Raw genomic sequence first — 14,780 nt, forward strand, 5'->3', positions numbered from 1 at the left:
CCCAGATGTGTCTGTTTTAATTTGTAGCCTGTGAACGTGACAGAGAGCCATGTGAGTGAGAGGTCTTCCGATTGCGAAGCACACTCAGAGAGAAGGGCACAACGCAGCACTCCGGGCCGCAAAAGGCATGGATTTTTTTAGTGTGCATTACGGCCACAAAGGGGATGCCGCCGCGAAATTCGAAGCATTATCAAGTGCTTGTCAAATTGGGAATGAGAGGCTATTGGAGTGTGTACAGCCTGCGCAAAACCCAAAGCCGAACTCATGCCTTTCAAGCAACTTTTTTCAAATTATCATTAGAATCTCATCATGCAGCCCTACAATGTATTACAAATCAAAACATATAGCCCAACGTTTGTAGAACAACTAAAGTTACATTAATAACTCTAAGTTAAGCATATAGGAGTACCTATTTCTTTGTTAACCACTCAACATAGAATAGCCGCATGTTCGCACTCCTTCAAATCGTTTGGAGAAAATATTTATATTTTATTCAGCTTTGTTCAATTGTATTCTTCATACTATGAAATAATATAAAATAATGCCACGGAATTCTAAGCAAATCTTGTCTGCTAAATGAACTAGTGTAGCCCACAGCCATATGGCATAGCCAGATCAGGACCTAACATAAGGACAACTCAGAGTATGCTATTCTGTTCTTCTGAAATAGACTACATTTCCTTCCTATCATGCTTCTTTAGAGCTGTCTAAAATAAATAATGGATTTATTGTGAAGGTGTAAGCTATATTACATGAATTTATTATACTAAAATGGCTTGTAGGCTATCTGTGGACGCCAGGAGATGCTAAATGTGTTTGTTAATTAACGGTCAATTACCCTGAGACGGACAGTTATTTGCTTGACAATCACCGGCTGACGAAATGTATTGACCAGCATAGTCCTAGGCATGCTGCTCATGCTACCACGAATGAGATTCTTCACTTGTAGTGGATGGGGAGACGTTTTTCACAGTAATGGAAGGAGTATAAGGAGAGAGAATGGTAAAACATTCTAACTTCTTTCACTCTTTTTTTATGTCATGGTCTCTTCAAGTGTTGCTGTCTGAGTGGCTTTTCTAATGCTTTTCTTTTCTAATGTATCAGACCAGAGCTGCAGTGTTGTGGTCCCCTTGGGAAGTAATTACAGAGGGGTATCCCCCTACCTCTCTAACACTCCTCTCCCCCCCTCCGTGCTCCGAACCATAGGGACTAGTGGGAAGAAGTTGCAGTGTTTCTTTGGTCTGTCAACTTGGAGAAGGGCTGGGTGTGAGTGTGAGTTAAAGAAGTTGTGGGAAAGGGTGTTGAGTGATCGGTGTGATGTTGCTTGAGGGTGTTAAGGTCTGTGTTGAAGAGGGTATCTTGGAAAGTTAAGGGTTTTCAGTTGAGAAATTATAGACTTAAGGTTGGTTATAGTCCTGGAGCTCATTTCTGGTCCCAAAATGTATTGTTAAATGTAACAACGTAATTTTTGTGGGCTTACATATTATATTTTCGGGACTTGGCTAAAAAGAAAGTGGACCTCAGAGTGACAAATCTGTGGTTTCATACAAGCTTAAGTTGGTAATTGGTAACACCCCATGGAAGGCAATTAAGTTAACCCCCTTGAGACAATTGAGACATGGATTGTGTATGTGTGCCATTCTGAGGGTGAATGGGCAAGACAAAAGATTTAAGTGCCTTTGAACGGGACATGGTAGTAGGAGCCAGGCGCACCGGCTTGTGTCAAGAACTGCAACGCTGCTGGGTTTTTCAAGTTCAACTGTCTCCCGTGTGTATCAAGAATGGTCCACTACCCAAAGGACATCCAGCCAACTTGACACAACTGTGGGAAGCATTGGAGTCAACATGGGCCAGCATCCCTGTGTAACGCTTTCGACACCTTATAGAGTCCATGCCCCGACGAATTGAGGCTGTTCTGAGGGCAACGGGGTGGTGTAACTCAATATTAGGAACGTGTTCTTAATGTTTTGTACACTCAGTGTATGTTATTGTGTATGTGCCAAACTCACTACCAGGTGAGTGGGATGTAAAAAATATAGCAATTTTCTCAGTGGGGAGTGTGTATTTAGGGAAAGGTTTGGGAAATAGCGGTACTTGCTGCAATGCTCAAGAAAAACGGTACCACCTAAGAATATAAATTACATCATGTCAGCTGTTCAACAAAAATAAAAGGTGGCAGAATTTTTGGTTTGATTCCATTATGCCTGGTGAAAACCAAACACTGCATTCCACAGTAAGAACCTCAATCTAATGGTCAACCATGGTGATATATTAGGTTTTGGTTGAAGATCTGATAACATTCAGTATCAAAAATATACAAAAATAGAGAAAATCAGAAAGGGAGCAAATATTTTTTCATGGCACTGTAGCTCAGTGCTCCATACAGACCGGACAAGTAGGCGGGCGCGCAATGGATTATGGTCATTGTAGTTAAACTATGTAGAATATTGGCTTGTTGGAAACTACAACTCCCTACTACATCGCACAGTTCAGGCTTGATCTGATTTATCTCTACAGAAACTACACATTGAGCTCATAGAAAAAAAACAGGACGAAATGGAATTCAAATAATTGAACTGAAGTCGGTCAATTAGTTGTTTAACCTCTACTGGAAGGGTGTCCCGAAATCGGGACAGTTGTTGCTCAATAAGGATAATGTGACTACAACTGCGTTGTAAACAAAAGCACATTTTCACATATGGGCAGAAAGCTTAAATGATTGTTAATCTAACTGCAGTGTCCAATTTACAGTAGCTATTATAGCGAAAAAATACCATGCTATTGTTTGAAGATGCACAACAACAAAACACTTTTATCAAGGCAACTGGTTTGATACATTGATACATCTGAAGGTAAATAATGTACTTACATTCAGTAATCTTGCTCTGATTTGTCATCCAGAGGGTCCCAGAGATAAAATATAGCATAGTTTTGTTTGATAAAATCCATTTTTATATTCTAACACGATCCATGTTGTATGCATGATCCATGTTGTATTCCCACTCATTCAACTTGCAAAGAAAGAAATCAAAAGCTAAACCTTGTTTCAGCCAGTCAAGTTAGGTTCCTATTTATTCGTCAGACACTCCAGAAGGTAACCAGCCTTGCCTTCATTCTGCATTAGGTATATCCGATACAGAAACAATTTTAGCCACAATGACACAACATCATTACGCGCCAATGAGACAGGCGGTGTTCACTAGATTGACTATATCTTGGTGAAATTACCACCTATCGTTTTGAAACATAGCTAGATAGATAGCCAATGAGCTGGGCTTTACAGAAGTATGAGATTGTCCTTTGTCTGAGGAAAAGCCTGTGTATTCAGCACGCTCAACGCGGTTTAGTGTCCATTGGAAATCTGAACAAGGAAGTGGTGCATGATGTTACGCACAGCTCGATTTAGTAGACATTTTGAAAGTACAATATAGCTACTAATACTGGAAAAGCTAAATCAAAGTCCAGGTATACAGATTTGGACGAGTTTGTAGCAGAAATCGACGGGAAAGTGTCACAGAACCAGTAGATGAGGACTTAGTGAATATAGTTTAGACTCAACAGCTGAAGATATGTTTTTGGAAGGAGAGGACGCCGCTTTAGACTGGTAAGTGAAATACGTTCTTTCTACTCATGCTAATGCAGTTGCTTGAATGGTTGCATATTATTCATTTGAGATATTTTTGAGATGTTTTCTTTGATTGCTATATATATAGTCACTAATGAAATATGTGTATGAATAGCAAACAAGGCACTCGAAAACCACAGCCACAGCATGTCAAAGTCAACATAAAATACACATTGGCTATATATACACTGCTCAAAAAAATTAAGGGAACACTTAAACAACACAATGTAACTCCAAGTCAATCACACTTCTGTGAAATCAAACTGTCCACTTAGGAAGCAACACTGATTGACAATAAATTTCACATGCTGTTGTGCAAATGGAATAGACAACAAGTGGAAATTATAGGTAATTAGCAAGACACCCACAATAACGGACTGGTTTTGCAGGTGGTGACCACAGACCACTTCTCAGTTCCAATGCTTCCTGGCTGATGTTTTGGTCACTTTTGAATGCTGGCGGTGCTTTCACTCTAGTGGTAGCATGAGACGGAGTCTACAACCCACACAAGTGGCTCAGGTAGTGCAGCTCATCCAGGATGGCACATCAATGCGAGCTGTGGCAAGAAGGTTTGCTGTGTCTGTCAGCGTAGTGTCCAGAGCATGGAGGCGCTACCAGGAGACAGGCCAGTACATCAGGAGACGTGGAGGAGGCCGTAGGAGGGCAACAACCCAGCAGCAGGACTGCTACCTCCGCCTTTGTGCAAGGAGGAGCAGGAGGAGCACTGCCAGAGCCCTGCAAAATGACCTCCAGCAGGCCACAAATGTGCATGTGTCTGCTCAAACGGTCAGAAACAGACTCCATGAGGGTGGTATGAGGGCCCGACGTCCACAGGTGGGGGTTGTGCTTACAGCCCAACACCGTGCAGGACGTTTGGCATTTGCCAGAGAACACCAAGATTGGCAAATTCGCCACTGGTGCCCTGTGCTCTTCACAGATGAAAGCAGGTTCACACTGAGCACATGTGACACACGTGACAGAGTCTGGAGACGCCGTGGAGAATGTTCTGCTGCCTGCAACATCCTCCAGCATGACCGGTTTGGCGGTGGGTCAGTCATGGTGTGGGGTGGCATTTCTTTGGGGGGCCGCACAGCCCTCCATGTGCTCGCCAGAGGTAGCCTGACTGCCATTAGGTACCGAGATGAGATCCTCAGACCCCTTGTGAGACCATATGCTGGTGCGGTTGGCCCTGGGTTCCTCCTAATGCAAGACAATGCTAGACCTCATGTGGCTGGAGTGTGTCAGCAGTTCCTGCAAGAGGAAGGCATTGCCGCCCGTTCCCCAGACCTGAATCCAATTGAGCACATCTGGGACATCATGTCTCGCTCCATCCACCAACGCCACGTTGCACCACAGACTGTCCAGGAGTTGGCGGATGCTTTAGTCCAGGTCTGGGAGGAGATCCCTCAGGAGACCATCCGCCACCTCATCAGGAGCATGCCCAGGCGTTGTAGGGAGGTCATACAGGCACGTGGAGGCCACACACACTACTGAGCCTCATTTTGACTTGTTTTAAGGACATTACATCAAAGTTGGATCAGCCTGTAGTGTGGTTTTCCACTTTAATTTTGAGGGTGACTCCAAATCCAGACCTCCATGGGTTGATAAATTTGATTTCCATAGATAATTTTTGTGTGATTTTGTTGTCAGCACATTCAACTATGTAAAGAAAAAAGTATTTAATAAGATTATTTCATTCATTCAGATCTAGGATGTGTTATTTTAGTGTTCCCTTTATTTTTTTGAGCAGTGTATATATAAGCCAGTGGTGGCTGGTGACGGGAGGATGGCCCTTAACAATGGCCGGAATGGCCAGAATGGAGTGCATGGAACAGCACCAAACAGCCGAAACCATGTGCTTGATACCATTCCACTCACCCCACCCCGGCCACCACTACATTTACATTTTTGTCATTTAGCAGACGCTCTTATCCAGAGCGACTTACAGTAGTGAGTTCATAAATTTTCATACTTTTTTTGTACTGGTCCCCCGTGGGAATCAAACCCACAACCCCTGCGTTGCAAGCGCCATGCTCTACCAACTGAGCCACACGGGACCATAAAGTTGTATTTTTCAGTGATCCAATTGACATTTTAGTCATTTAGCAGACAATTAGTGAGTGGATACATTTTTCATACTGGCCCCCCGAGCCGTCCTCCCCTCACCAGCCTTATTTACCATTGGTACACACACTTCACCACAGTGATTGTGTTCCCCCTACTCTATATAATATACAGTGGGGAAAAAAAGTATTTAGTCAGCCACCAATTGTGCAAGTTCTCCCACTTAAAAAGATGAGAGAGGCCTGTAATTTTCATCATTGGTACACGTCAACTATGACAGACAAATTGAGAAAAAAAATTCCAGAAAATCACATTGTAGGATTTTTTATGAATTTATTTGCAAATTATGGTGGAAAATAAGTATTTGGTCACCTACAAACAAGCAAGATTTCTGGCTCTCACAGACCTGTAACTTCTTCTTTAAGAGGCTCCTCTGTCCTCCACTCGTTACCTGTATTAATGGCACCTGTTTGAACTTGTTATCAGTATAAAAGACACCTGTCCACAACCTCAAACAGTCACACTCCAAACTCCACTATGGCCAAGACCAAAGAGCTGTCAAAGGACACCAGAAACAAAATTGTAGACCTGCACCAGGCTGGGAAGACTGAATCTGCAATAGGTAAGCAGCTTGGTTTGAAGAAATCAACTGTGGGAGCAATTATTAGGAAATGGAAGACATACAAGACCACTGATAATCTCCCTCGATCTGGGGCTCCACGCAAGATCTCACCCCGTGGGGTCAAAATGATCACAAGAACGGTGAGCAAAAATCCCAGAACCACACGGGGGGACCTAGTGAATGACCTACAGAGAGCTGGGACCAAAGTAACAAAGCCTACCATCAGTAACACACTACGCCGCCAGGGACTCAAATCCTGCAGTGCAAGACGTGTCCCCCTGCTTAAACCAGTACATGTCCAGGCCCGTCTGAAGTTTGCAAGAGTGCATTTGGATGATCCAGAAGAGGATTGGGAGAATGTCATATGGTCAGATGAAACCAAAATAGAACTTTTTGGTAAAAAGTCAACTCGTCGTGTTTGGAGGACAAAGAATGCTGAGTTGCATCCAAAGAACACCATACATACTGTGAAGCATGGGGGTGGAAACATCATGCTTTGGGGCTGTTTTTCTGCAAAGGGACCAGGACGACTGATCCGTGTAAAGGAAAGAATGAATGGGGCCATGTATCGTGAGATTCTGAGTGAAAACCTCCTTCCATCAGCAAGGGCATTGAAGATGAAACGTGGCTGGGTCTTTCAGCATGACAATGATCCCCAACACACCGCCCGGGCAACGAAGGAGTGGCTTCGTAAGAAGCATTTCAAGGTCCTGGAGTGGCCTAGCCAGTCTCCAGATCTCAACCCCATAGAAAATCTTTGAAGGGAGTTGAAAGTCCATGTTGCCCAGCGACAGCCCCAAAACATCATTGCTCTAGAGGAGATCTGCATGGAGGAATGGGCCAAAATACCAGCAACAGTTTGTGAAAACCTTGTGAAGACTTACAGAAAACGTTTGACCTGTGTCATTGCCAACAAAGGGTATATAACAAAGTATTGAGAAACTTTTGTTATTGACCAAATACTTATTTTCCACCATAATTTGCAAATAAATTCATAAAAAATCCTACAATGTGATTTACTGGATTATTTTTTCTCATTTTGTGTGATGAAGATTACAGGCCTCTCTCATCTTTTTAAGTGGGAGAACTTGCACAATTGGTGGCTGACTAAATACTTTTCCCCCCCACTGTATATGTTTATAGAAATGTGTTGTTTATTTGATGTATTGATGCAAGGGTTCTTACTGAATTTTTTTATTTATTCAGTCCGACCCCTGCTGCTGTCTCTGGCTCCACACCTAGCCCCGCTGGCCATCTAGAGGTGTGAAGAGGCCAGCCCAGAAGATGATGTGGAGTCACTTCCACCAACATTTAGACCGAAAAGGCAGCCAGGACCTCAGCTGGACATGACTGGAAAGTACAGCCCCCTTCATCTTCACCCCTCTACTCCTGCCACCAGTGGTGTTCACCTGCCAAAATACATAACTGCTGACATGAATGTGCCTCAGGGCCAAAAGAGCACAGCAGGGAGGCGTTGTTGTATTTGTATTTGTATTTATTATGGATCCTGGGGTCCAGCAAAATTAAGGCAGTTTATACAATTTTAAAAACATTACAATACATTCACAGATTTCACAACACACTGTGTGCCCTCAGGCCCCTACTCCACCACTACCACATATCTATGTATGTTATTGTGTGTGTGTTTTTATGCGTGTGTATGTGCCTATGTTTGTGTTGCTTCACAGTCCCTGCTGTTCTATAAGGTGTATGAAAGAGAGAGCATTTAGTATGAAGTCACCCAGGTGTCTTCACAAGAAATCTCCTATCACCTGCACTACTTTTTCTGTTACCCTCTGCTTTACATCAGAAAGAGACTGCTATGGGACTTGGCATCAGCAGCACAATATTGTGTAGAGGACTGTGGGTGTTCTAAATACTGTAATTGTAAATAGTGTGTAAATATTATTTTATTTATTCATTTTTTTTTTTACTTTGTTTGTGGTGTGTTCAGTTATGACATTAGATCAGTGTTGGCTGCTAACTTGGCCCTTATCTTAAATAGTTAACTTCTGTGTTGGGAGGCATTGGATCAGCGTTCTCGTCACGTCTCTTGTTAGTACCTTTTATGTAGGGAAGCTAATGATCCATCATGGATGACATTCCTGGGAGTGTGTTAACTTTTATTTTATTGTATTACCATAGCATTTTTGTATGTTCTCTATAGTTATGTACTTGGAAATGTATCAGTTTACCAACTCAGCCACTTGGAGGCCACTTGGGTACATTTGGACAAACTCGTGAGGGACACCTGTGTGACTTCATACTAAATGTTATGTTATTGCACATACACTGTTGCCCTCTTGTAGACAACATCTAAATTACCTCCAGCTTCCTATCTGAATGTATGGCTTTTCTTTTTCATGTCAAAGATCATGCAATAAAAATAGAAAATGTATGTTTTTTTGTTTGTTTTATCTTTTACCAGATATATTGTGTTATGTTCTCCTACATTAATTTCACATCTCTACAAACTTCAAAGTGTTTCCTTTCAAATAGTATCAAGAATATGCATATCCTTGCTTCAGGTCCTGAGCTACAGGCAGTTAGATTTGAGTATGTCATTTTAGGCGGAAATTGAAAAGAACGGTCTGATCCTTAAGAGGTTAAAAACCGGTTAATCGCTCAGCACTATAAAACGGCCACTATATTTCAACTTTTTCAACAGAAATCAACAAAATTAGGATGTTAACTTTTTGTGTGTAATTTTGAGTACTGCATATGTTGGAAGTATTGAGAGTATGGATGTGAGATTACGTAGTACAGATGCTGAGTACTGTAGCTAGTGTTGGTGTCCTACAGTGTATGGACGGAATCCAGAACGATGATCAACAATGCTGATGTTGGTTTGGTTTCAAGCCTTGACTTCACTTGAGTGTTTGTTTGGAGGGTGATGCTGGTGTTGAGTGTTGAGAGCTGGTGTTGAGAGCTGGGGTGCGTGGGGGTTCAGCTCCAGTGAGGAGATCTCCATTATTTATAACACTCACTGTGACCTACTTTGCAGCACAGCGGTAACCACTCTCTCGCTGTATTTTAAACGCATCTATCTTTAACTAAGGGACAGGGGCGCGTACACACTTACAGTTTATGTGCAACCTATCGCACGAGCGTGCACACTCACACATACATTTACACACTGCTGATAATCCCGGCCTGCATCTGCCCTCTGTCCTTTGTACCTGACCTTTTAAATGGTGTCTAAATTGTTCCCATTGTTTCTCTCAATCGCCCACTGACTTCATTGCTTCTTATTTATGCCTGTGCCGCCGGCGACAAAAAATTGTGCCGCAGTAAAACCATAGAGTGGAAGCTGTGGAGAGTAGGGGAAGGCGGGACTCCAGTTTTTCTTTTTAGGGACGGGGCCGCCACACCGCAAATGAGAACAGATAATTTTTTTGTGAGAGAGTGCTGTGCAGTGTCTCTGTTTTCCAACCAAAGACTGATGTGAGTGTGTGGAATGGAGAGGATTACTGTGAAGGTGCAGGCACTGCATTCTGATAAAGCGTTAAGACTGTGTTGCGGCTACTAATGAGATGTAGCCGGGTGGCCTTCTGTTAGAGAGAGAACACTGGAACATAATTGTTCATTTAATTCTCTCTCAGAGGGAGCCCCATAAAAAATATTTGTTCTTGCTGTAAATTGTGAGTGTTTTTGTGAGTGTGTGCGTGTGTGCGTGCGTGTGTCTCTGTATGTACGGACGTGTCCTTATGCATGTGTGGGTTCTGTCTGTGTGTGCGCTTGTCTGTTTTCGTGTGTGTGTGCAAGTGTGCGTTGTCTGTGTGTCCATTTTCATGTGTGTTTCTGTCCGTTTGTGGGTGTGTGTGTTTGGTCATTAACTGTGTAATATATGTCCTCTTTCTGGGTTCTTTGTCGTTCCCGAACTCCCAATGTCACTGAGGTAGCTGTCTAGACTAGAGTGGTATAGGCCCGGACTAGGAATAGTAATGATACCGAGTAGAGGGGAGTCAGACACATAGAACAACCCCCATACCATATCTAGATTCAGATCCAGATTCAATTGAAGGGCCTTTAAATTCTGATGTGGTTTCAATTGCTGTATGGTTTCAACATGAGAAGGGGAGTTCCAAAGCCTGAGGAAAGGTATGGGCTAGTCAGGTAACACAAAATGCTATATTGGTGAGTGAACTGGATTCACTCTCTGTCTGTTTACACTGAACTGGATTCACTCTTAGGCCGGGATTCAATCTGTTCGCGCGTTGTTTCTGATTGAGCCGACCTATGCAGCGTTTCCTGTGAATGCGATCTTCGCCAACGCGGGAACATTGCCATTAAAAGGCACATTGCCGAAAACACGCTGTTGGATTGAATACCGGCCTTTAATCTGTTTACACTGAACTGGATTGACTCTGTCTGTTTAACTGAACTGAAATCACTCTGTCTGTCCACAAACTACTCTACATTCTCTTCCCCTACTGTGTGCTTGGTCTACCATGTTCGCACCACATGCTCTGCGTATATCTACGCATCAGTCGGACTATTGTTTACATATACGTTGAAGCTCCACATGTACAGACCATTCGGTCTTGTTTGTATACTCTGTGTCCATTCTATCTGCTTTATTTCTATCTCTCGTCTGTCCGTCCTGTCTATGTGCTCTGCACTCTTAGAATTAAAGGAGCCTGGAAGAACCATTTGGGGTTCTAAAAATTGCGACACTGGAGTAACCTTTCCAGTTCAAAAAGGTTCCTTGAGGAACCCCCGTGTAAAGGTTCAAACCGGAACCTTTTTTTGATGGAAGGGTTTCAATTTTGAACCTTTTAAAGAATATATTGTAGTGGTGGCAGCCTATCAGAAGATTTGAGGCATGGCTTATTGGAGGCGTGGCTTACAGATAGTTCTTTTTGGCCACCAGTTAGAGTAAATGTAATTCCTGTTCATCAGGTTAAGTTTGTACACTGCAAATTTCAATTTACCTAGAATATTTACACATATTACATATTTGAATATATTTTATTATTTATTTATTTTAGTCATTTAGCAGACGCTCTTATCCAGAGCGACTTACAGGAGCAATTAGGGTTAAGTGCCTTGCTCAAGGGCACATCGACAGATTTTTCACCTAGACCTTTCGGTTACTGGCACAACGCTCTTAACTAAGCTACCTGCCGCCCTACTAATATAATATTAACATTGCTGATTACATATGGTAATAAAGTGGTAACTATTCACATTTTGGGATTTGCTCATTGAAGCAACAAAACTGTCAGTGTTCAACCTTAACATGTGATGACAATACAACAGAACAGATGAACAGGAATGACTCCCACCGGTGACCTAAAAATATCTAGCTGAAAGCCACGCCCCTACTAAGCCACGCCTCCAGTCCAGGGTTCCTTCTGGAATGGTTCCTTGAGGAACTCTAGGGTTCATCAAGTCAACACTAATTCTAAGAGTGTACATCTGCTCCTCCTGCATCTACCAGTTGTTTGCTCTCCACTGTTTCTCCACTGGGCTCCGGGCTAGCCCACCCAGCTTGTTTGTCCTGCCCCAGTGCCCCGTAATGCCGGCGCGTGAGAGCCCCCTCAGTTTCAATAACGAGTTAATTGCTTCTCCTTCAGAATCGGGGCTGAATATAATTGAGCGTCCTTTTAATCAGTTGACTCTCTTTAAGCACAGCTTGTTACTCTGAAAAATGGTTGGGTGTTTTTTTACCCTCCTCGGTGAGCCAGTAACAGCTTCTCTTCATTATGCATTCCTGGCAGAGGAGCCAACTGTTAGCACGGCACAAAGACCTGTGTGCGTTTACGCTCATGTCCTTACAATCTCACACCTCTATCACCATCCTATTCACTATCCATTCAACCACACAAGATAATAAATACCATACACACCTCCTATCATTCCCCCATCGAAGCCTCCTATGCACGTATAACCTTCCCTGCTATGCTACCGGCATAACAGACATTAATAGAGTGATGTCCTTGTCGCCAAGTTTGGAGGGGATTTCAGAATATGTCAGTGTGGCTGACAAAGGGAGGGGTGGTTCGGGGGTGTGGGAGCAAGGTGTGAGGGGACCTTGGCAGAGATGGGAAAGATGGAGGTGGAGGAACCCTGGCTGAGTCGCCCACCGTGGGACAGGAGGGATGTGACCCCGCAACCTCCCATATAGAGAGGCGTCTGCTTTCTGACAGCATGTCATCAGGTCCAGATAAAACCGGCCTCTCTAACTCCTCACTGCGGCCTATCCACGGTCACACCCCTGCTGACCGGCTTACATGCCCCACACGTACCCAGAGTCCTTCACACTGCCGCCGCGTGTCGAAAACCGTATAGGTGTTATAAACGAGCACTCACACAAACAGTGTGAGATAGTGCGATACAGTCTCACCTATTCACATATTAAATATGAATATTCAGGCTTGAATGCACAAACATGCATCTCTCTCGGACTCTAACACACACACACACACACACATTCTCTCTCTCTCTCTCTCTCTCTCTATCTCTATCTCTCTCTCTCTCTCTCTCTCTGTCACACACACACACACACACAAACAAACAAAGTTCGCCTGTGGAACATCTCCAGCGGTGAGCAGAATTGGGCTGTCAGTCAAAGGGACATCCTTAAAAGGGCACATAACCCTGAAGGAGACAGAGATGAATGAAATATCACCAAACACACACACACACTGCTGAATCACTTAGCCCAGCAGTTCCAAACAAACTCATTCACCTGGACCATACACAGTCTGATACGCCAATCCAAGATAACCCAACCACACCTTGTCATTACACATACAGTAGCTAGTTCCATCTCCATTTGGCACTGGAGTTTTGTTGGATTTGAGTGACGGCAGTGCCTTCTACCCAATATCATCCTCAAAACAATATAATCCAAAGCGATTTCTCATAGGCTCGTCTATTCCGCCCATCTCTCCTTCATCTGTTGACCTGTGTCCGTTTGTCTGTCGTACGGCGTGTGGATCACCATCACCACCGTCTCGTAACTCAAACCATCTCGTTACCACAATAACCCTCACTTGCCTTGTCATGTTCAGTGGGGAGAAAACAGTTTGAAACGTGAGAGTGAAATCTGACTTTGTCTAATAAGAACACAGATTTCCATTTTCGGTTGCAAAACGTTTTGCGACGATGTTCCCTACTGAACATGATCCGACTTCCTGAACTTTGATCCGACTTCATGAACATTACTCTAACAACAAACTCCCTTTGTTGTTTGGCACCAAAACAGGAAATGTTCACGCCGGAGTGCAAGTTTAAGGAGTCGGTGTTTGAGAATTACTACGTGATCTACTCGTCCACTGTGTACCGGCAGCAGGAGTCCGGTCGGGCCTGGTTCCTAGGCCTCACCAAGGAAGGTCAGGTCATGAAGGGGAACAGGGTCAAGAAAACCAAGCCCTCCTCACACTTTGTCCCCAGGCCCATTGAAGGTAAGGTATCTGAATGTGTCTGCCATCTCATCTGTGTATTGTCTTTTGCAGGTTTTGATCGCCTGGAGTAAGTTGGTTGAAGCCCTATATGGTGAAATCAGGGGCCTCGTTTAAAAAACATTTTCATGCACAGACTTGATCGTACATTGTGCGTACGATGAAATCCACAACAACATGGTGATTTATAAATCTTAAACTTGACGTTGGAAATAAGTGATTTACTTGGATTTGCATGACATTTCATGATTTATAAATGAAACGCTTTTATGTGATATACACAACATTATTAGAGTGTGTACTCATTTAAAAAATTGCATTTCCTCACACTGCCGCTACAGTTTTCCTCATGCTAATATTAAGTACAAAAAGTTTTATAAACATGGGGAATAATGTTGGACCTATGTTGTTGTCAAATACTTTAGCTGTATTTGATTTACTTTGCACAATGGCACAAATGAAATACTCACAAAAGTGGGTAACGCTTTATAATTATATCCAGTAATAAATCATTTATAAGTTATTTAGAAATAGTCTGCCCACCATTTTATTAATCATTATTCTTATATTTTTAAATGTCAGAAAGCTAGTTATTCATGCATTTATAAACACCTTTTTAAATGATGTATTGCTGGTTTATAAGGACATGTAAAAGGTGTTAAATATAGATACTTATCTATATTAGACTTTTGCAATAGGCTACCTGATCTAAAGCAAGTACTATCTATACTTTGTAAACAACCTGTTTATAAAGGACCTGAGTAATTCCTCCCAAAAAGCTGGACATGCCATTAGACATTCCAGCAGTACCTGAGGTCTCAAAATGACCTAAAACATACCAATGGTGAAAGAGTAACGATCCAACACAGGAAGTTACATTTTTAAGGACAGATACTTAATATTTTATTCCAAAACAGGTTCCAAGAGCAACTTCCTACACTCTGTGGGAGTCCCTGAGCTCGATCTGACTTTGTCTCTCTGTTTGCCCATTCATCTCCTCATTATTTGTCCTCCATGTTCTCCTCTATCCCCCCCTGCTTCCTGCTTCATCCTCTACTAC

At 42.9% G+C, this 14,780-nt stretch overlaps 1 protein-coding gene across 3 annotated transcripts in view; it reads left to right on the top strand.

Moving 5' to 3' along the window:
* Positions 1-14,780, top strand: part of LOC311150679 (fibroblast growth factor 12) — a gene marked incomplete at both ends in the record, with an annotated part of 61,756 nt that overhangs the window by 46,848 nt on the left and 128 nt on the right. For all 3 annotated transcript variants that reach the window (XM_084188183.1, XM_084188181.1, XM_084188182.1), the window contains one exon: positions 13,525-13,723. In XM_084188183.1, the coding sequence (XP_084044309.1) occupies positions 13,525-13,723 (199 nt within the window). The remainder of the gene's footprint in view (positions 1-13,524; positions 13,724-14,780) is intronic.

This window comes from Coregonus lavaretus (assembly GCF_964263955.1).
Source record: "Coregonus lavaretus genome assembly, chromosome: 23".
NCBI classification, from domain to species: Eukaryota; Metazoa; Chordata; class Actinopteri; order Salmoniformes; family Salmonidae; genus Coregonus; species Coregonus lavaretus.